The sequence below is a fragment of the Uloborus diversus genome, chromosome 7, assembly GCF_026930045.1.
Source record: "Uloborus diversus isolate 005 chromosome 7, Udiv.v.3.1, whole genome shotgun sequence".
In the NCBI taxonomy this organism is placed as follows: Eukaryota; Metazoa; Arthropoda; class Arachnida; order Araneae; family Uloboridae; genus Uloborus; species Uloborus diversus.
Window position 1 is genome coordinate 23,687,216 of NC_072737.1, and position 23,473 is coordinate 23,710,688.

At 34.6% G+C, this 23,473-nt stretch overlaps 1 protein-coding gene across 1 annotated transcript in view; it reads left to right on the forward strand.

Moving 5' to 3' along the window:
• LOC129226339 (glucose dehydrogenase [FAD, quinone]-like) overlaps positions 1 to 13,126 on the forward strand; it is a 49,847-nt gene extending 36,721 nt beyond the window's left edge. The window contains exons 9-12 of the mRNA XM_054860941.1: positions 7,537 to 7,701; positions 9,111 to 9,294; positions 9,837 to 10,065; positions 12,991 to 13,126. Of these exons, the coding sequence (XP_054716916.1) occupies positions 7,537 to 7,701; positions 9,111 to 9,294; positions 9,837 to 10,065; positions 12,991 to 13,126 (714 nt within the window). The remainder of the gene's footprint in view (positions 1 to 7,536; positions 7,702 to 9,110; positions 9,295 to 9,836; positions 10,066 to 12,990) is intronic.
• The last annotated feature ends 10,347 nt before the right edge of the window (positions 13,127 to 23,473 follow it).

Consider the following 23,473-nt stretch of genomic DNA (forward strand, 5'->3'; position numbering starts at 1 on the left):
CATTTACACTAAAAAGAATAAAATAAAAAAAATTTGAAAAAAAAAAAAAAAAAAAAAAATAGAACCGACTTCAAAATTGCTCTAAAAAGTGAAAAATAATTTTATTCTTTAAACACCATCGATAATGCTTTTAAACATAATTTTTGAAGTTGGCGCAAAAACGATAGATAAAATCATTCACAGCCGTAACTCAACTATAATTATAAATTTAACCACAACCAGTTTCTTCACTATCACATACATTATGCATTGATGACAGCATATTTGAATAACGATATAAATCTTTTATTCGTAACTTTGGATGCTTTTCTGAAAAAAATATGAACGAAGCATGGTTACACTTGATTTTACGTTTTGTTTTTGCACCAACTTCAAAAATTATGTTTAAAAGCATTATCGATGGTGTTTAAAGAATAAAATTATTTTTCACTTTTTAGAGCAATTTTGAAGTAGGTTCTATTTTTTTTTTTTTTTTTCAAAAATTTTTTTTAGTAACTATTTGACCTCTGCCTGTGTTGACCGTTAACTTGAATCGATTGAAAAAAACTACATCAACGTGAGCGAAGCCGCGGGTAAAAGCTAGTTTGTTAATAAAGCACAGGTACTACACGGGTACACGGGTAGGAATGGACGAAAAAACAGAATCTGGAACCAAGCCAGAAGTATGTGATTCGAAAAAGCTTAGTTGGGCCAAAATGAAAAAAAGATTTGTTGCCGCCACTGCAGTTAAACACTAGGTAAAATGAAGCAGTTTGTCAAGGCTATATCAAAAGATGGCAATTGCTTCTAATTTCCAGTGCGAGAAAACCCCTGGCTTAAGTCAATCTGAAAGAGGGAATTCTTTTTGGTTCAGGGACAAAGTATTTGAAAGTACCATGACAGAAAGGAGATATACGTTTTGGTTGCCATAAATGATATCCCTCGTAAATTTCTTGGTAATTGCAAGGATCCTGACTATAAATGAACTAAAATGCACTTGTTGGACAAATTTCAAGCATTGAGTTGCTCCATGACTATTAAATTACGTTTCCTTCACTCACATGTGGACTTTTCCACAGAAAAGTTAGGATCTGCGAGTGAAGAACAGGGTGAAAAAGATTTCACTTAGACATTAAGGACATGAATCAAGGAAGGACGGAATATCAAGGAAGACGGAGAAACATGCTCGCCAACAACTGTTAGATGTTAACGAGGGATGAACCTGGGATTAAACATGAAAGAAGAACGTCAAAAAGAAGTTTCTAAGGAAAAAGTGTACGGACTTAAATCGAAACTCTTTTCTTTTTGAGTTGGGGAGGGGGATATTTTCCAGTGGGATTGTGTAAGAGGCCATTCAGCCATAACCAGACCAACTGCGCTCCCCGAGAAGGCATCAGTCTTTCATGTACCACCATTAAAACGCTGATGCATGACACAAGTTGTTTTTGACTCCCAGTTTCCACCAGATGGAGACACCTGGCCTCTCTTTGATGCGAAACTGCACTGGTAATTTAATTTTGGCAAGAGAATTCAAAGCCAAACGAATACCCAAGGGATATTTTACATGCCGCATAACCATACGACATGGACACTGATGATTTTCTGCATCTCGAAAATCTGCCAACTGGCCACCCCAGGTCAGAACCTGGGTCCAAGGTGTAGAAGATCAGCGCCTTATCATCACGCCACCAGCCGGTTCCAGATTAAAGTAGTATGTTGGTGATTTTCTTCTAGAACCTGAATCATAATTTGATGTACAAAGTTTAAACTCAAGGGAACGTTTAGTTTCTCTCTAAGGTATTCTTCTATTGCTCCCGCAACGGAATAAATTGCTGAAATGGTAACATTTAGCTGTTTTTGAACTATTTCCATCTGTCAAGTTACCAAAGTTTTATTAATGCCGAATTCTCTTTTATTTTTCTTCAATTAATTGGTGAGGTAATAAAATTACTTACGTAATCATTTCATCAACTTCTCCTGTTTCTTTTTCTTATTCTACGTTCATTTGTTCATCGGTTTCTTTCTCATTTTCCTCATCCATGTCTGTTCGCATTTTTTCATGCTGACTCAATATTTTGTGCGCATAGTAGCCTGTAAAAACGTCTACTCCAAGATCAGCAGAAAAAATTACAATGCCAGAAACCTTCATCTTCTGAAAACAGAGACATGTTAATATAATTTAATGTCCGCCGAACTGGAAAAGAAACTTTGCAATCTTAATAAAAATCATTGCATTGAAAGATAATTTCATGTACGAAGGTTATTCGTAAAGTAAGGTCCGAATTGCAGTATCCAATTTAGTCGCGCGCCTACATTGAAACGCGCATGCGTACCGACTCCCGACTTGCCTTGTTCATCAAATGGCGCCATTTGCACTGGTATTGATGCAGTGTTCTTTGTACAGTGTCAGTTTAAAATGTTTGAAACAACTGATCGGCCCGCCAAGTGTGAAATACGGTCGGGGATTCGGTTTTTGACTTAGACGCGCAATACAGAGTAAGCGACGTGGGCTTCTGTCGTCTGGGATTTTATTACTGCATGACAATCCCCAATAGCAGAATGGGGACTGGCATGACAATGCCAGTCCCCATTCTGCTATTCACACTCAAAATCTGGTCAGATCTTTTGAATAAGAACAGATCGATCACCCACCGCACATTCTGGGCTTGGAGCCGAGTGATTTTCACTTGTTCTGCTACCTAAAGGAGTTTCTCAGTGGCAAGCGTTTCGCCACAGATGACGAGGTGAAAGAAGCAGTTCAAGACTGGTTACCCTCACAGACGGCAGACTTCTATGACTTAGGCATACAAAAGTTTGTAGAACGTTGTGACAAATGTTTAAACAAATATGGTGGCTATGTAGAAAAATAGAGAAACATGTACAGAATTAAATAAAAAAAGTTTTTGGAAAAAATCTGTGTTTGTTTATTTTTTATAAGAAATCGGACCTTACTTTACGAACAACCCTCGTACTTGTATCAAGAAAATCAATTTTATTTAATTTGTCAGAGCTATTCTCCATGGCTATATTTATTGTCTTTTATAAGTGAAGAGAAGAATTCCTAAAACTCAAAATTAATTTTTGAAAAAAAAATATGCATATAAGAAGTATAACTGCAAGCTGTAACTTGTTATTCTGGTACAGTAGATTACAGATTACCTGACGAAGCCGGGACAGAGACAGATAAAAAAATTAAATTAGAAAAATTGTGAAAATTTGTATGGCAATGTTTTTTAGCTGAAATTGCCTTCACAATAATCAAGCGGTCTTATGAATTGCTCGAAATATGATCAAGAATCATATGTTTCGCTGACATACTTGATAATTGTATGAAAAAAGCAATTATGAAAAAAATATTGTGAAGAATTTTAAAAGGGAGGAACAAATGTTACAATAAAAAATCAATAATAGTAGGAAATATAATGCATTTACTGAATTGTCACTGAACCTGAGACTCAATTCAGTGTACAAATTTCCTGCAGTTGCACTGAAAAGACTTCCAATGCAGTTAAGCAAGTACAAGAGATCTGTCTCAAGGTACACGAACATCATGTACCATGGAACAAATTACATAAAATTTGCGAAAAATATACAAAAATAGAAAAATATTTTTTTATAACCCAAAATATTTTTTTACTTAAGCAAAATGGCTTGAAGTTAAGTTTTAATAACTAAAAACCATAAAAATCACACATTCTTTTTTTGAAAACCAAAAAGTTTTAGAAGTGGCCCAAGGTACAGTAGTCTCCCCTACTTAGAAAACATCTTTAGAGCCTTCTTACATAACTTAAATTTCTTTTAACCAAAGTCTAAGTATTATACACTATATATTCCTCATTAGCAAGCTTTTTATTTATTTATTAATTTTTTTTAAAGCTAGTCATAGAAAAGAGAAGTCATTGATTCGTCACATTACTTGTGTGCTTTCGTCATGACTTATTTCTCGTATATAATGTTTCCAAGTGGAATAATTTTCAAATGTGACTGTGAAGAAGTAAATTTACTTACATCTGAAGAAATCTTCAAAACAATGAGTACAATATCTCAAATTCAATTTGAAAAACAACATCGTCTTTATACATAACTAGCAAAAATACCCGACGTTGCCTGGGTCAGTAATAATTATGAGAAAAAATCGTTACTTGCTTTTTTTTCTGGTTTAAGTGAAAGAATTTAAAACACATCTTTTTGACATGATTAAAAGTAGAGTTTCTTCCTTACCCATAAAAGTAAAATAGCAATAAGTATAAAGAACAAAATAGTATTGATTTCGAAACGAAAGCACTATATTTAAGCATATACAAATTTCCAAAACATGAAATTATTCTTTTCATGTTTAAAAAGATTAATCTGTTGATACTCTTTTTTTTAACATGGAGTCTAAAACCTTCTCTGTATTGCTATTGACGTTGCTCGTAATCCCCTTATACTTGCTTTAGTTATTTTGGGAAATTTCAATCAATGTGGGCTCTTGGAGCGATTTTACCGAATTTGCGGGAATCGTTTTGGGATACCTTCGATGATGCTCCCTCCTTCTTTCCTTACTTTGTAAAACGATCTATTAATTTTCGTTACAAAGATATTATCTCCAGGTTCTGAGATACTTTTGGTCACCATAAAATGGCGCTAAAGAGTTTCCTCCGAAATGTTTCCAAAATAAGTAGTAAAATTTGGCGATTGTTTGAAATTGTGCAAAAAGGAAAAAATAATGGAAGTTTTTGTGCTGTTTATGGATTTGCCTAATTTAGTTGCTGGATTATTTAACACAGTAAAAAAAGTTTTTTAAAGATTCTTTGATTGGCGATATTTTGTTTACATGGTGAAAACTGAGAAACATGAAACATTATAACGTAATCTTCGGCTTCAAAAACAGCGACATTGAAAAAAACTGCCAAATGCATCAGCTACGGAAATATTTCCGCAAAAATTTTGGCGATCTGCTGGTTGATTGGATAACGAGTAAGTGTTCAATCAGCATAAATAATAATAAAAACCATTAATTACATTAAAGTTCCGTTTAAATGGAAAATGATCAGCCAAATCATGTGTTATTTGCCAATCTTGTTCAAAAATCTTACTTCAAGATTTGACTTGAGAAAAGCCTTGAACAGTCACGAAAAGCAAAGATAGTCAACAATACAACAATAGTCGCTATCGACAGGGAGTTGAGATGATACACTAAATACTGTATTGAGTTTAGGAAAGCCTTCGAACATGGAACTAAAAAGCTCATAACTCGTTTTTTATTCTACTTAGAAATTTCGAATAAGTGCCATCTTCAGCAGAAAAATCAGAGCTTTCGATGGACATATAATGTAAATATGTGCAAGTATTTTTTCATCCCTATATTAGAGAATTTATACGAAAATTGTATTTTATTGCTCCCCTAAGGGGGGTTTTGCCCCCCATAACGGGACGAAAACTACCCTATGTGTTATTCTGATGCATAAGCTATATTATTGTAAAGTTTCATCAAAATCCGTTCAGTAGTTTTTGCGTGAAAGAGTAACAAACATCCATACATCCATACATCCATACAGACAAACTTTCGCATATATAATAGTAGTAAGATTCTAGCTCATAAGTTTTGCTTGAAATGAGCTTCAACAGAGTGTTTTGCATTGATACGTTAACAATGGATTTTTATTTGTTACTGATAACTGATGTATTTAGTTTTCAAACAATGTATCTTTGCAACAAAGAACATTGTGGCTGGTTGTTCATTTTTACATTTTTAAGAGAATTTTGGGAAATTGATTGATTGATTGATGTCTTTTCCATGAATCAAAATGTTAATGTTAAATTGTGGTATGGGCACTGATAATAAACTTTAGGATGTTGTTCTGGTATAGAATTTAATTGGATCATCAAATTAATTAACGAGTAACCCATAAAGCGGCGGCGAAGTAAAATTACTTTAGTGAAGAAATTTTCCGTCGTGAGCGGCCTGTGTCGAAAAAATAAAGTTCATGTTCAAAACATCACCACCTTTTCAATAAATAAAACTTTATAATAATCTTTATTAAAATTTCTCATCTATTTTTCAGTTTCACAATCTGAATTTTCTCCACAGGAAGGGTGGGAGGTCATAACTGTCCTTCCACTTAGTTGGTATTAGGGTTTCCAATCCCGTGCCGAATTCAATCCAGCGGGATTTCGAGACTGGAAGGTTCCAATCCCGCGGGATTGGCTTTATTCTTCTAAAAGTTAAATTTTAGCGTCCAGCAGAAAAAGTTGTGCTGCAAATCTCGGGCGCAAAACGATGTCTTTTTGAATTGTGCATTGCTGTATCCAATTTAATTTGCATTGAGAATACCCAACCTTGTTGATGTATAAACGTTGGTCATTCTATCAGTGCATTTCATTCAATGCAGCAGGGAGAGAACACTTATTGGTTTCACCAACTCGCAGTCTCAGTAAAAGATTTTAGATATTTTTACTAATTTTACCTCTCACTTGAAAGAGACATTCAAAAACTTGAGCAGCTTAACGTAACGAGATTCATTCTGTGTTTCATCCAAGTTTCTGTCGCCTCTTTTAGAGTCGTGTCGAATATTGAGATTAGTCAGATAATTTATCCAACATTATTTTCAAGGTACCCATATTTATCCTATCCGCTTTACGGTACATGCAATTTCTACAGGTTAGAGATTATAAAAAATGTTAGGTTTTTCACTGGAGATTCTTCGGAGAAAAATTTTGTACACTTATAGTAAATTAAATTTAAGCTTACTGAAGCGTTCCAACGTTGTATTCAGGCTACTTTAGGAGGGGGGGGGGAGCAAACTGTAATACACTTTCTCAATTTTTTCAAAAGCGCAATTTTCTGGGTTTAAAATTTTTCTGATGGTTTTTCGAAAACGTATATAATTTTTACGCAATTTCTGTATTGCTGACATGTGGAAGGAAAAACTTAAAAGGATAACACCAATTCATTCCCAGAAAAATATACTGTATTTTTCTTGTGTTCTTAAATGGTAAATCCAACGTTCATCACATGAGGCACGAAGTTTTTATTGCTCTTCTTGCAGAAATACGAGGAAATTGATTCAGACCTCAAGATGATTGTGAAAAGATTCATTTTAGGAGCGTCAAAAGTTGGAAAAGGTTTTGCAAGGAAAATCTTTGCAGGATCGGCAATGTTGCAAGATTTTGCTCTCAATCCCGTGGGATTAATCCCGCTAAATATCATACGGGATCCCGCGGGATTCGGGACCTGCGCCTTAGGGTTTTAGAGTTTACATAAAACCCTTTTCTATCTGCAATGTGAGAACACCGAAAAAATTTATTTCACAATATATAAGTCTGTTTAAAACTTTTAAAATTAACTAACTTGAATGCTTTAACTGTTCTTTTTTTTCGAAATGTTGAATTTAATTTCAATGATGTTAAAACATTTAAATCAAACTGGGTGCCCCATTTGGAAACTTACGATCTAAAAGAAAAAGGAAATGTATTATTTTGAAGCATAAACTAAGGATGGCTGTTAAGAGAGACTTTACAGAAAATATGCTCGTTCGTTCTATACATGAAATTACTTCTTTTTTGTATTTGCAGTTCTTATTTTTTAAAGGTCACCTTGCTAACAGCGGTGTTGAAGTGATAACCCGACTTCCTTTTCCTGGCAATGAAACAGTTCATTCGAAGATATTTCTGATGCTGTTTAACTTAGGCTCCATCGATGAAGACACATTCACATCCATTTCGAACTTCAAATCTCGTGTAAGTAACGAAATACTGCGATTTCAATGTTGAAAATGCCTGGATAAATATTGTTGCCTTTGTATCGGAAAATGCAAATATAAAACTTTTGTTACTGAGCATCAGACGGATAAAACTAGTTGTGATAGACTTGTGTTGTTGGCAGGGGCGCACCGAAGGGAGGTCACGCACGTTTTGTTTGACCATTCGCAAAATTGGAAGATACAGCGTAGAATTGGGTTGTTTCTGATTCAATTATGGGTTGTGGGCAGATTCAATTTCAATTTTTTAGGCTTCTGCTCATGACGTCACAAGCGATGAAATGCCATTCACTGATGCCATCAGTGCAGAGCGCAATATTTTGCTATTAGATATCAAAGATTAAAAATATTATAGCGCAATAATACAAATGAATTTCATGTTTGCTTCAGAAAAACCTTCATTCAAAAGTCCCAATATGATTGCTATTAATACTACTGTGTTTAATGGCAACCTTTTTTTAAACAATGGGTAAACGTTCAGCTCGTCAATAGAGAAGCGCGCCAAAGCACATCACATCTGACGTCATAATCACCACGCTTTATTTCCAAAATCGGACATTAGAAAAAAAATAAATTGAAAATAACTATTGGGAGCATAAATTTTATTTCTGGTTTCATGTTATATATATATATATATATATATATATATATATATATATATATATATATATATATATATATATATGCTTATTCTATCAATTTCAGTGACTAAAAGCAGTACTTTTGTCTGCAGGAAACAAAGCCCCATTGTGTTTCTTTATCTTTTTTACCATGTCCATCAAAAAGATTCATATATTTTATATGGAAGAGTCAACTTCACAGTTTCGTTCTGCAAATTGAGAATTTTCCACCTCTCAAAAATTTAGATTTGGTGCGCCTCTGCTTGTTGATAGTGCTAAAGCCCTGAATAAGTAGCGACACGTCCGCCATCTTGGTTCTAAACAATGCTTTCTACCTATGCATGCTATATGGTGAAGTAACATGTTCTGCTTCTTGATTGTGGTCTCTTATTAACTCTATGTTAAGAAGCATCACAATCAAAAAGAAAACCACGCTACTTCTTTACAGCAGAGATAGGAAAGAAAGCGGTATTTAGCCCCAAGATGGTAGATGTGTCGCTACTTAAGCTACGATCTATGGCAGTAGGTAGAACACCGTCGTGATTTTAGTCAAAAAATTTTCCAATTTTTTTGAGTTGATATTATTTTCAAATGGAGATTATTTCCTCACATGCCTTCTAGGGGATTTTCCTTTAAACTATTCATACGTCATGTATGAATATTAAGGCAATATTGAAACACGCTTTTATGTTTCTGTTAGAATTTTGTGAGACTTGAAATTTCCAAATTTTTGACTTCAAATCCAAGTATTTCTCTTTTTTGCTTTCAGGCGTTTTCACAGACATTTCCAGACACGAAAAATGACTCTAAAGAAGGTTTCATTATTTTAGCATCTTGCACCCACCCCAGCAGTCAAGGAACTGTTCGATTATCTTCGGACCATCCCCTGACGCCCGTACTCATCGACCCCAACTATTTGAGTGAAGCAAAAGATGTGAAATGCCTGGCTGAAGGTCAGATCAAATAATTCTCCTATTAATCATTAATATTGGCTTAGGGGCTTTCCATAAATTTTGTCACTTTTTTCTTTCCAACATTTTTGACCCCTCCCTAGTTTGTCACAAAATATCACACTTCACCGTACCTCCTCCACTTGACACACTATTTTTCTTAAACGTATTATAAAAAATATGCGATTTTGCGCTTCTTGTTGCCCCATCCCTCTCCCTTGTCACAAACGCACAATTTCACAAACCCTCCTCCTTCTTCAGTTTGTGATATCGTTTATGGACAGCCCCTTAGAGATTTTCTGAACATTACTTTCAGTCAATGTCACATTCTATCTATTAATACATCCATCATGATTCCACATATTCTTGGTGAAATCAATTAACAATATACAATGCACAAACGTTTATTTATTTCATAAGTCATTTATCTATTTGTTCATGTCCCAAACGAGTTAAATTAATCAGACTGTTTTGTGATGCAATACAAAATGAATAAACCTGAAATTTGTGGACCTTACATGCAGGTTTTTGTTATTTTTGTACAGCTATGAGCATAGCGGGAAAACTAGGTACCGTTGGTACGTTGCGAAAGTATGGTTCATGCCTGCATCTACCTGCTTATGATCAGTGTTTCCAATTTGAGACCAATATGGAAAATGATAAGTATCTGGAGTGTTGGATAAGGACATCTGCAATAACCTCTTACCATCCAGTAGGCACTTGCGCAATGGGACCTGATGATGATCCTCTGGCTGTACTTGACTCAAAACTAAGGTAGTGTATATGGTCCATACTAAGGTAATGTATATTAATGTTATTAAAACTATTCAATGCTCAATGCCATACAGATAAACTGAGTATTTACGGTCTCAAATCCGTGAGAGCGAAAGTCCTGTCGCTGAGCAGTACACTATCGTAGCACATACTTTTCTCCGCACACACCCCACCTCTTAGCCGTGGGCCTTAGGTTTCATCTCACGGGGGGTCCGCGTAGCGGCCCCCCCCCCCCCCCCCCCCGCGGGACTGAGTGCGGCGGTCGATAGTCGTCTGTGCTACGGACGGGCTTGATGCTTATTGCGCCGGGGAAGGTCACCATACTGAGCTTTCGCTCAGCTGGGTGTTCACCCCTGCGGTAATTTTCTCCGCACACACCCCGCCATTTAGCTGTAAGCCTTTTTTAGGTTCCACCGTCCGGAGGGTCCGCTTAGCGGGCCCCCCGCACGGCTGGATGCGACGGTCGATAGTCGTCTGGGCTACAGACGGTCTTGGTGCTTATTGCGCCTGGGAAGATCCCCGTGCTGGGCGTCAGCCCAGATGGGAGTTTACCCCTTAATGTGTGAACCTTACTCGCCATGAGATACGGGATATCTCCTCGTACTTCTTTGGCGTGCCATGGCTCCCTGTATGGGAAGGAGGTTAGACATAGTTATACACTAATACATATATTCACTACTGCATATATGAACTAATGCATTTTATACACTAAAGCAGAAACATATACTAGGACACTCCTTCCATATGGGGAGCAGATATTAATCTGTCCCGGTTTCTTGAGTGTCCTCTCTGGAATAAAAAAGAATGATTATTTGCTGAAAAAGAAGAGTGTTAATTACTGCCGTAGAAGTGGTTCTCACCGATCCTTTGCAGGTCTCGGCTTAAAATGAGAAAACACTTTATTCTTGCAATGGAAATTAAATAAATTAATTGGGGAGTTTGAGGGGGGTCCATGGGGATGGAACTTTGCTTCCTTATAGACCTCGGACTTGCTGACTTTATCCTTGCCTGGAAGCTGGCCGGATTGTCTCCATGCTCTGGGGAACTTTTTTTTTTTTTACATTCACACGTCACAACACATCACAAAATTTATATTTTTGGTTATTTTAATTTTTACGGTTTTTTTTAAAACTTTTTTATTGTGTTCCCCAGAGCTACTCCCGTCTCGGCTCGTACAGGGGGGAGAGGGGGGACAAGGGATGACAACTGTTTCTCCCTTTCAAAAGCAAAACAGGTCTTGCCACTTCACTTTCACCAAGAGCAAATTTATTGACCGATCGAAAAGTGCTAGTAGTGATGAATTCACGTGTTTAAACAAAGAAAAATTGACTTAAGAAGTGTATTTTATACTTTCTTCACTTAACCATTACCATAAAAATTAAAATGGAACTTTGAATTGGGGGGGGGAGTCTATGTCAGCCATTTGCTTCCATTTCTGAGGAAGTTTCCCAATCTTTTTTGAAGACCATTAAATCAATAATGACATTAAAATACAATTTTTGTAGCCTAATTTTCCAAAATAGTCAACTTTCCCTAAACTTTACCCCCTACCCCGTGTTCGCTCTAACCCCCCATTTTTTGGATGCTCCAGCCACCTACAGGAACCGCAAGAGACTGAAGAAAATCTCTCCCTTTCAGTCTCATGTGTAACTGAGGAGGTGAAGATGATTGTCGTTACCATGGTTGATGGCTAAGTCAATTTTTCTGCTACTATGTAGTCCCCCAAAAAATATCAGTCTTATGGTGTTGAAAAGGAAAAGCGTTGAACTAGAAAAGCACGGCCGTCCTTTTGAATTTTCTGCGAAAAGGAGGAAGGGGCAAAGGATATATACTCAAAGAAATTAATTAAAAAAAAAAAAAAAACGCTTACATGTAGATGCATTAATTTTTCAAAGCCAAGGGGTCAATCGAGCCCGAATTCTATAAATGACCTGCCTATAGTAAAGAGATTCCACATTTGTAAAGTAAAACCATCTCCAATACTACAAGATGTTTGGAATGAATACAGTTATAGTACAACTTTGTTTATCCAGAGTGACTGGGATCAAAAGCAATCCGGGCAGTATGGGAAAAAGGAAAACCCACTCTTAAATAAGCAGAGGCCTTTTATTACAGCAAAAAACAATGCTTTCTAATTTGTAACAAAACAACAGAATACCACTTCTCGCAAATACTTTATTATATATAGTTTAGCTGTAGTGGTGTTGAACTGAACGTTTTGCTCTTTAGATCAGTACGATACTTTACTCTACGTTCTATTCCGGAGCAATACATTTAATCAAAATGAAAATTCGGCTTATTTATAGTTCCGATCTTGCTGTCCATTTTATAGAATTACTAGTGGTACCCGCATGGCTTTGCACGTAGTAGAGAAAACTAAAAGGTCTTTTGGTTCACCTGTATGTTTACAAATAATGTATGGTCAATTTTTCGCCATTTGGCTTGATCATGATAAGATTTCACGTTATGATAACTTGGTAATTTACTCGTCCATCTTATGATAATTTTGCTCGGTAAAATGTTCTTAAAATCAGAATAGAAAATGAACAAAACCGAATTTTCGAAAAATCGCTTTGAGGTGCACACCCCTATGCTACAAACTAACTTAGTGCAAAATTTCGTGAAAATCGGCCATACGGTCTAGGCACTATGCACGTCACAGACATCCAGACAGACTTTCAGCTTTATTATTGGTAAAAGATTACTTAAGTAAATTAAATTTTTTTCTTAACTCTGCAAATTTGATCCGGATTTGCCGGAGATCCGGATAGACGAGGTTCTACTGCACTTCATTGCACATTCATATTTATAATAAAATTGTTCAAAGAGGAAGATTAGTCGAGCAGAAAAATATTTTGTAATGCAAAATCTATAAATATTTGCAAAATTTAAAAAAATTCTTTTCATTGCTTTTTTCCCCTCTAGGGTCAGACGTGTTAAAAACCTCAGAGTTGTCGATGCGTCATCTTTTCCATACTCTATATCTGGGAACCCTCATGCTGCGGTGCTAATGCTGGCTGAAAAAGCAGCGGACATCATTTTAGCAGATCACATGGAATGAATGTGAAGACACATTTTTTGATATTAATTTGAAAGAATCTTCATAACAGGTTTCGAACTCACACTTTTATTTGATAAACATCCAGTATACTTTCATTTTGTTGTGTACTTCATGGAAGGATCAAGAATTAAAATGAATTTTGACTATTGAGAATATCAGCAGGGCTGGATTTAGGGGAAGGCAGGTGGGGCTACTGCCCCGGGGCTTCCACAACAAACGGGACCCCACAATAAAATCTTTACAAAATATCCCAACTTTCACGAGTCAGCAAATTTTACGTTTTTTTCTCCCAGTAATTTTTTTTTTCTACAAAGACAGACTACAACATTAATTTATCAGATTTTGCAAATGATTGTAAATCATATGAAAATAACCTTAAAAGTACATAACTTTAAAAATGAAATGTATGTTTAGATATAAATAAGAAACAGTAATTTTAAGTCTATAAATTGTAATAATAATAATATTAAAAAATAAATAGCAGTAACTTCAGGATGTATTTACTATTAAAGTACTGATTGAAAATATCGGATTTATACATATATATATATCAAAATATTCGGATATCTATCAAAATATTCGGATATCTATCAAAGTATCGGATATTTTCGAAAATATGATGATCTTTTCGAACCCTGATTAGGGGTCTCCATTACGCAAAAATACACTACAAAACTTCGCTGCCCCGGGTCCTCCACACTTCCAAATCCGGCCCTGCATATCAGGTTGTACGATTTTTAACTACTTCAAGTTTAAGTTAAACAAACTACATGAGCAATTGATCAAAATTTTGAAGGATAGCAGGATTTTTTGATTAAAAATAAAAGGATTTTTTGTTTCAAACTACAAAACCTTTTTTCTCAATTGTAACACTGCTGGGTTAATACTACTATGTAAACTTCGGGACTAAGTAGCATATCAGACCATTGAAACTGCAACAACCCAAACCTGGATTCAAACTTTAGGAAATTCAGCCTTTGAAAGTTAAAATTAAGGTAGCTGCACATTTTCTAGTGTCTTCTTATATTTTATAATACTTAATCATACAAAAAAAAGCAGGATATGTAATACTGCAAAATCTTAAAATTTAAGCATTCTCGATTATCCGAAGTCAGTCGCTAATAACTAGTTCGAATAATTAAGGTTCTACTGAACTTGAAAAGCAAACTCCTTAAAGTTTATCAAAGATAATCAATGACCATCGAAACTGCAGCAAATCAAGTTTAGATTCAACTGTCATGAAATTTTGTAGTTTAAAGTTAAAAGTCAGGTAACTATGTATTTTTAGGGGTATTAAAGTATTCTTTTCCTTGCTTTCATACAATATTTAATCACAAGAAACTTGAAAAGAAAACTCTTTGAAATTCATCAAACATAATCAACGTATAAAAGCCATTAAAAAACAAATAAATACATGAATATAAAGAAAAAAAAAACACACACACATCTTGCCGTCGTTCTAGTCTGTTTGTTTTGTTCGCAAAATGCATATTAATTTATCTTATTTAACTGCTGACTTATCTTTCTTCATAAATGTGCAAACGGACATAAATGGATGTGCTTTCATTCAAATTGTGAAACATGAATATAGCAAAGGTTTATGATTATTTATAAATAAATAATCATAAACTAAAACTTATTTGAATCAACTAATATCTATCCTTATCTTAACAGAAAGATATATTCCATTGTGGAGTTATGGGACTCTTTAGTTTGGAATATTCTATAAATATACTGCATGTAAACGTTAAATATTTCAGTGTAATCATTTTTCTTAAACGCAGAGTATCTATATTTAAATACAGATATCTATTATATAGTGATTATAATTAAAGTTACGACTTCAAACCGATCTAATTTTAAAGCTTCTGGGCAAGATGAATTGACATTTCACTACAATAGTCGTGAGGCAGTCCCATCATCTCGAATCTTTCCAAGGGAGGGGACAAAGGCTGTATACTCTTTGCAAATTTTACCGGGAAAAAAAATCACATCCATAAGTAAAAGCGCTAATTTTTCAAAGGGAGGAGAGGATAATGCCCCCCCCCCCCAAAAAAAAAAGCCGGCCATGTTGTGAGGACATGGGAGTTTTGTTTGGAAAAAAATGTTCCCAAAATTTTCTGATTCACTGGCAGGGTTTTCATTGTTGCGTAGATATGCTAATTACTAAGGTACGACATAGGCACCGTAGACATAAAGGGTGTTCCGTTTTAACCTGCAAGACCTTTATTTTCGCAATTGTTAATCCTAGATGTATACTTCATATTGCAAAAATGTTCAAAATCAGCAGACTTAAGTTAGTGAAAGTTTGAAGTGAAAATAAAAATGAGTCAAAAAATACAAAATTTAACTTTTTAGATGGGCCCCAGGTCCCCAACTCATATTTATTGAAATAATCTCCAATCAAAACTATTACTGAAACAAAAAACTTGACATTTGTGTGACCAAAATTCAAGGATATATTCTAGTTCAAAATTTTAAGGGATAATGCAAAAATGAGATTGGAACTAATCGCCCTTTCAGAAGAATGACAGGTCGCCGAAGTAAGAAAAACAAGGTATTAATATTTTTCATTGCTATTCAAAAATAACTGCAAATGTTATGCCGTGACCCGAAAAAATACACTACAAAACTTGAACAATTTGAAAAACCAATCAATGCTCACATATAATTTTAAACACTTGTTAACAACTATATTTTCCAACAAAAGGTGTTATTGACAGCGAGTGAAAAGTGGTGTAAGTCACAAAACGCTGTACAGTCGACTCCAGCGATAACGCGATTCGACTTACGCGAAATGGCTATAACGCGAGTTTTTCCCCCACTAACGAATTTTAGGGCTAACGCGAATTCCTCTTCTGCACGACGAATTTTTTTGGAAGGAAGTATCGGTTTCGTTATTAAGTCCTAAATATTGATTTCGTAAATATATTTTATCCCTATTGCGTCACTGATAGCGAAAGTTCCCCATACTAGTTCACGCATCGCTTTATTAGTGCATCAAATAACCACTAAGCGTCTTTCTTTCTTTTTTCTTTCTAAATATCAAAGTTGATGAAATAAAATGGCACCTTAATCCACTGTTTCATCTAAAGTTTGTAAAGATGCTTAACTAAAAAGTACGTCGACGGTAGCATGACGTTAAGTATAAATGATGTACGTGCCATTTAGTTTTATTTTGTCTTTCCATGCCATTGATCATTTATTTTGTGCATCTTAACAGTTTTTTATGTGGAATGAAGCAGCTTTTTAATGTTTTAATTACAGTAAAAGTACAGTTCTTAATTATAAGAAACTTTAATGTTTTGTTGAGGAATGCTTTAAAGCAATTTGAGGGGTGTTTATAAGTGTCTTAAAGAATTCGGTATGTTTCAAAAAAATTTGTATGCATACCCTTTTCTACAACTCGAAATTTCAATTTACGCGAAGAGTCTTGGAACGCATCCTTCGCGTAAGTCGGGACTCGACTGTATTTCATATCTCGGTGAATATTGGTCGTACTAATTTCAAACATTTTGTGTTGGAATTATTTTTCAATGGAAATTATTTCCCTAAACATAAGTTAGGGAACCTTGGGCCCGTATAAAAAGTTAAATTTTGCATTTTTCGACTCATTTTTATTTTTACTTCTAACTTTCAATGCCTGAACCCTGCATCTGATTTTGAACATTATTGCAATTGGAAGTATACATCTAGGACTAACTGTTGCGAAAATAAAGGTCTTGCAGGTTAAAACGGAACACCCTGTATAGCTACAAAATGAGAGCAGTGTAAAAAATGTCATCTGCTCTTAAAACATACTTAAGCTTCCCAACTAGTTGCGGAACAAGGTGGAGGATACATTGAACAACTTGTGCATTTATCATCAGAAAAGTGTTTGTATCAATAAGCTCATCTTTTTCTCTAGCTACAATATTTTTTTTTCTTTATAACACGTAGTTTTGTCTGTTTAATAATAAAATTTTCACAAACCCTTGAATCTATTCTTTCCTTTCAACTAACAGTTTTCCTAGTTGAACCAATCCTTTTAGTATTCTTTTCCCTTTAAATTACCACTAACGGCACATTTTAGAACTAATTTTTCCTCTTCCTCAAACAAATTCTGATGACCTCAAGACTGTTCGGGTGAAATAAAAGGTTATTCTGACCAGTAGTTTTCAAATGAGCCTTTTGAAACCATAACTTTAATTATAAGCACCCAGTGTACTTGAGTCAAGATACCTTACTGAGGATTGTAAGAGTTACCAAATACACTTACAAAACAAAATATAGAGAGTCCATAAACTTTCTATCTTAAACTAACCACTTGAAATAACTTTTAACATTTTATCAACTTGAATGAGCTTAATGTATAATACTACTTAAATTATTTTGACAAAAGTAACTCGATATTTCTGGGAAAATTGCTTGCATTTAGAAGCATTTATAAATATGTGATACTAGAATAAAACATTTTCGCTAATGAATCTAATTTCGTTAACAGAATGTATTAATGGATAAAACAAAACAAAGTGAGATTGAAATCAGCTGAAAATATCACATCAACTGTACAGTACAGTATCCATTATTGAAAATGACTCATACTTGCACCTTGCATTTTTATTTTGCTACACTCCCAAACATTCCATTAATGTTAGAATTATTATTATTATTATTTAATCACAGTCCAGCTACAAAGAATTCAGTTTGTGAGGTATTTCATCAAAATCTGGAATAAATATCTACCTCCCCCCCTAAAATTAAGTAGGTTATTTTTGAAATGTTTTTCATTGAAAGTTTTAGTTCTTGTGCATTTTTTCTCTTTCAATAGATGTCTATTGAAAGCTGGATGATAAAATTACTGTTGTGGGATGGTAAAGAGCAGTATCAGTAATTTTTTATTTTTGTCACCTTTTGTGTTTGGTTTTACTGTACAAGCCTGCTTATTTGGTTTCTACTGATAACCCCCCCTCCCACACCAGAGTCAAGCCAAACAGTGTTAGTAATTAGCTAAAAAAATTTCAACCATTTGGTTGCCCCTAAAAAGCTAGGGCCCTATGCCAGTGTTGTTAGGCCCAGAAACAAACAAATTTATTCGTGTAGTATTGGAAGTACAGTTGGCTCTCTCTGTTTAACGACTTTCAAGGGACCACGAAAAATCGTCCTCAAGTAGAAAGTGTCCTTAAATAGAATGCTTTTAACACTACAGTGGACCATCTGCGACCGTGAAAAGACGTCGTTAAATAGAGAAAGTTGTTAAATAGAGCGTTGTTAAACAGAGCCAACTGTATTTTAAGCTTAATTGCAGTCAGGGTCAGAAATATTACATCTTCAGTCTTAGCAACAAATTTAAAAATGGACAAAGTGAAAATGTGTTTTTTTAAGTTGTTAAAGTATTGCAACACTAGAAAACTGTACAGGGATGCTTTTAAATTGTAACTTAATGCAGATTAAGCTAACTTGGAAGCATTGTGAAGACTGCGAAGTACCTGATCACATCATTATTTGTTTAATATGAATTTTCTCGAGCAAAGGAAGATAAAAAAGGATATGATCCAGTTGTTTAAGTTAATTAAAATGGAAGATATTCATGGCCTAAAGTTCTGCACAGATGGTAAAATTTGGGGTCATTGTTTTAAGCTAACCTTAAAATCAGGAAAAACTAGTTCTACAGTCAGACCTCCACATATCGAAGTAGCAAATTTCCGGAAAAAAAAATTCGATATATAGAAATTTCGATATGTAGAAACAATCTTAGCTTATCATAAAAATCTCCTAAAACATTAAAATTAAAGCTAATTTTGGCCAACTGTAATGCCCTTTCATGTTTTCGAGTATGTTTACTGTAAGTTTCAGTATTTTTATAACAGTTTTCTGATTTCTCATAATAGCAGGAAGTCTGCTTGCGAAAGTACTAAATTTACTAGAAAGGACATTGTTGAACCTTCGTACATCTTCCTTCTTCGGCTATTTAACTTGATCCACAACATTAGGGAATTTTCGTTTTGACAATGTAATCTAGAGAAAAGTAAAAAATCAATCTTCTTAACTTTACGATTTTCACTGAAGCTAAAAAGACTAGGAATGATAATCAACTGACAATATGGATAGCCTGAAACTGATTTTACTGGTTGCAACTAAGATTTGAAATAAACTTGAGGTAGTTCAAGAACTCCAGAACGGAACAACACCTATCTACCCGCCCCTCAACCCTACATTTCTTGAGAGGTCCGTAGCAACCTTCAGTGAACATAATTTTCTCCCCATACTTTCATTTTTCATGAGACAAACAGTCTAAAGTGGAAAAAAAAAATCCATGAATGTCTCAATTTTTTTTCGATATATAGAAACAACTTTTCTATGTAATGGACAAGGAAATTTGCTGGGACTTTGATATATAGAAAATTTTGATATGTGGAGGTCGATATATCGAAGTTCGACTGTATTTCACCAGGGTCGTCGGCACTTGGAATTGTTTACCAGCAATAGGGTGGATAGTTTTAAGAGGGCTCTTGATGTTCATTAGGGAATGATAAATTCAAGGGCCAGCCTAGCCGAACCCAGAGCCTGTTGCTGTTTGTAACTTTTGTATTTTGTATTACGTGCACTGCCAAACTTGCTTTGTTCTAACTATAGAATATAATTCTTCAGGCATAGTAGGGGTATGTGGGACAAAGTGAAATAGTTAAAATGAGTGAGCTTTTCCATAATGAACTAATTGGAAATGTGTTTTGAAAATTTCCGCACACATAGTAAGAACATTGTATTTAAAATAAAACTTGCATTAAAACATTTTTTATTTTTGGCAGTAAAATTATGCCTTCAAAAAAAGTGGAAAACTTTTTTTTCATGGGGCAATTTGAATGAATTACTTTTTATTCGATTGTGAAAAATATTTTTGAATAAAATAATGAGCAAATAAAAGGATAATTTAATAAATGAAGAGATAATAAAGCAATGAACTAATAAATTTATTTATTAATTAATGCATAAGGAAAAATAAATAAGAAAATAAGTGAAAGAATGAATTTATATGTGAATTATGAAATGAAGGAAAGGCCAATTAATTCTTTAATAGATGAATATGTAAGTGATTTAGTAAAAGACTGAATGAGGAAAAGAAATGAACTATTTCGCTATGCCCTGCATGCACTTGACTAATTGTGAAAAATATTAAAAATACAAATAAGCTAAATATTAACTAAATAAATACTGCACCAAATATTAGAAGGTTCCGATTAATATTTTAAAATGTTAATAACAAGAAGTTTATCATTTGATAACATCAAAATAATTTTTGATTTACAATTAAATATTACAATTTGAGCATCAATTTTTGAATATTGCTTGTATTATCATATGCTTTGATTTTCAGAGGTAATTTTTACTTGACTGAAAAAAACTACATGTGTTACTACATAGTTTGAATATCACTAGATAGTTGGCGCTAAAAGCAGAGTAAATATTTCACAATTTCACTTTGCTCCACACTCCCCTTCTTGTTACGGAAGTTACAACCATAAATGAGGCAGTGAGAAGCAAAGGCATGTGTGCCAAAATTTTAAAATTTGAAGATTATCAGTGCTAATGAATAGAGAACTTCCCTTGTGTTTTAGGAGCAGAGATGGTACTAGTAGCTCTGGTGGGAGCTGCTATACAGTATGATTTAAAGAATAACTTCAATGAAAGTCTACCTTTTTAAAGCTCACTTACATCCTTTTGCTTCTTACTGCCCATGGGCACCCATATGCAAAATTTTAAGGGGGGGGGGGGCTGAGATATTTTCTCCATGGTTTAGCAGGATATTTTCCCCATAGAAACCGATTTCAGTAAAAATGAGAGTTATTAAAGTTTGAGATTTTTAATAAATTATTCATTAATAGCTGGAAAAGAAATGTTTTTACATTTTTGCAAAGAAAAAAGTACTGAAAGCAAGGACGTTCTAATTTCTAAGAGGGGGGCTAATGGGGCCCCCTCTTAGAAATTAGGGCTAAGCTAATGGGGCTTGAGTTCCCATTTCCCCCCCTATATGGGCGCCCTTGTTACTGCCTCAAATGTAGTTTAACTAGATACACAACTCCGTAGCAGCAACCAATGGCTGCCATTGAACACAGGAGAGGATGGGCAAATTTTGAAAGTAAACGAGCAAAAGTTGTTTACGTCATGTAAAAGAAAGAAATCCTGTGCTTGTCAATAAAAACTTGCAGTTGTTCATTTCGAAAGTTTTACAGTAAACATTGTCTTACCTAAATTTTGTTCAAGGTTCTCTTTTTTTAATAGATTTTTCAGACGCTTGGCCGTCTACTATTTAGTTTTGTTTGCCCACGAACCAGTTTCTCCTTGTGAATCTAATTAATACTACATCTGTGGTTATAATCCACATGCATATCTGTAAAAACTTTCCTTTTACTTTGCTGCATATGCATAATGGAGAATGTATCTGAATACAAATGTTGCCATCAAGTTCCATTTGCTAAAAGTAAACCATGTCTTTCAAAATGATGTAACAGCACTGGTGAAAGATTGCATAAAAGTTCTGACTGCTGTAACTCATTATTTGTTAAAATTATGTTGACAATCCCAAGTGTTTTTCAAGGCATGATACTGTACTGGAAGAGAATTTCAAACCGACACCCATCATTGTGTTGTATTTCCTTTGCTTGAAAAGTAATAAATGTTATTGTATGTCTGTTGATGTTTTTTGATATCCGTTAATTCTAAATGAACTGAACGAGAAGATTAAAAATTCTTTGCACTATAAATATGAATAAAATGAAGAATCAACAGGGGACCAATCCAGAGATTGATTAAATAGCTGTGGAATGCCTCAATGTGTGTATGTTTACATGTTTGGAGGGGGGGGGGGTCACATCAGGGTTCAACGGGAGGTGCAGAGCGCAAATGGTTGATAAACCCCAGACAACAACATAAGCTCTTTCTGGTAGTTAGTTCAAAGCATAGTCAGTTTGATCAAAATTTCAGGGGTGGTAGTGATTCAAGTAAAATTTTCTGAAGACAGTGAAATTTAGGAATAAGAGTAACACTGAAAAAAACTGAAATATTTAGCAGTTGAAAGAGTGCAGTGAAATTTTTCTTGGGTCCCGAGTAATGTCTTTGGTAAAACCCTCCTCGAAACAAAGGCCTGGTTATGGCCCTGACTATCGTTATGTTTTCCTGGTTATATATGCAGGTTGTTTATTTTCCCAAGCTCTGTTTTCACAGTTAGTAAAGCCAGGTGGGAAACAGGCGGCTGGTTTGCGTACTAGGATACTGCACAAACCCGTCCAAACACTCGGTGTCGAGTCCAATCTGCCATTTCCCGTTTAGCTACAGACACGAAAACATGGCTGTCTCTATCGAGTCTCCAGCCAAATGTGAATTGAGAAGTGTTATACATTTCTTGCAAGCAGAAAGTAACAGGGCAGCGGAAATTCATTGAAAAATAAGTAGTGTATATGGATACAACTTAATGAGTGCTGGTGTTGTTAGTAAGTGGTGCCGAAAATTTAATTAGTGCATAACTAATGTGCATGATGAAGGGGTTCAGGGACGCAAGTCTGTGGATACAGTTGACTTTGTTCAACGAGTCAACAAATTGGTTATGGAAAATCGAAGATTCGCGATAAATGAATTATCCATGCAATTTCCAGAAGTTTCAAGATCGTCCCTACATTCTTGGCTTGGGGGACAGTGCTTCCAAAATAACGTGGAACTCAAAGACGGTGTCAAAAGTTACTTTCAATCATTGGCGGCAACGTTCTGTGAGGAGGGTGTAGAAAAGCTTGTGCACAGGTACGACAAATGCCTAAATCGTCAAGGTGATTATGTAGAGAAATAAGATGCATTGTACCTTAGTTTTCACAGTAAAAATCTTTTTTGTATATTCACTCGTTTGTTTTAAAGCCAAACGGAGCTCGGGAAAAAAAAACAACAACCCTCGTATTTATAGTTTGTACTTATTTATGTAACTTTTACAAGTGTATTCTCAAATTAGCTGCAATTGTCAGAATAGGACAAAAGACAAGAAATGTTACTGAAGATAATCTGCAATTTTTTTGCAGTCACAGGACAGACGTTATGCTTCTTTGAATTGAAGTTCTCTAACATAGCCCAAACATAATTCATAATTTAAGAAACACTTCTTCATGCATAAAAATTAAAACTTAACAATATTTTTTTTACAAATGAAATAACGACATTTTGTTGAATTTAATGGCTTTAGTTTAAAAGAATGCAAGAGAAAAAATATACCCTTTAAATGAAGCTCATATTTTGTTTTAAAAGTTCAGCTTGCTTATAACTGGCTAATTTTTGTCAGAAAATGTAAATATGACAAATTAATTTTTAATCAAGATATTTAGGAAACCA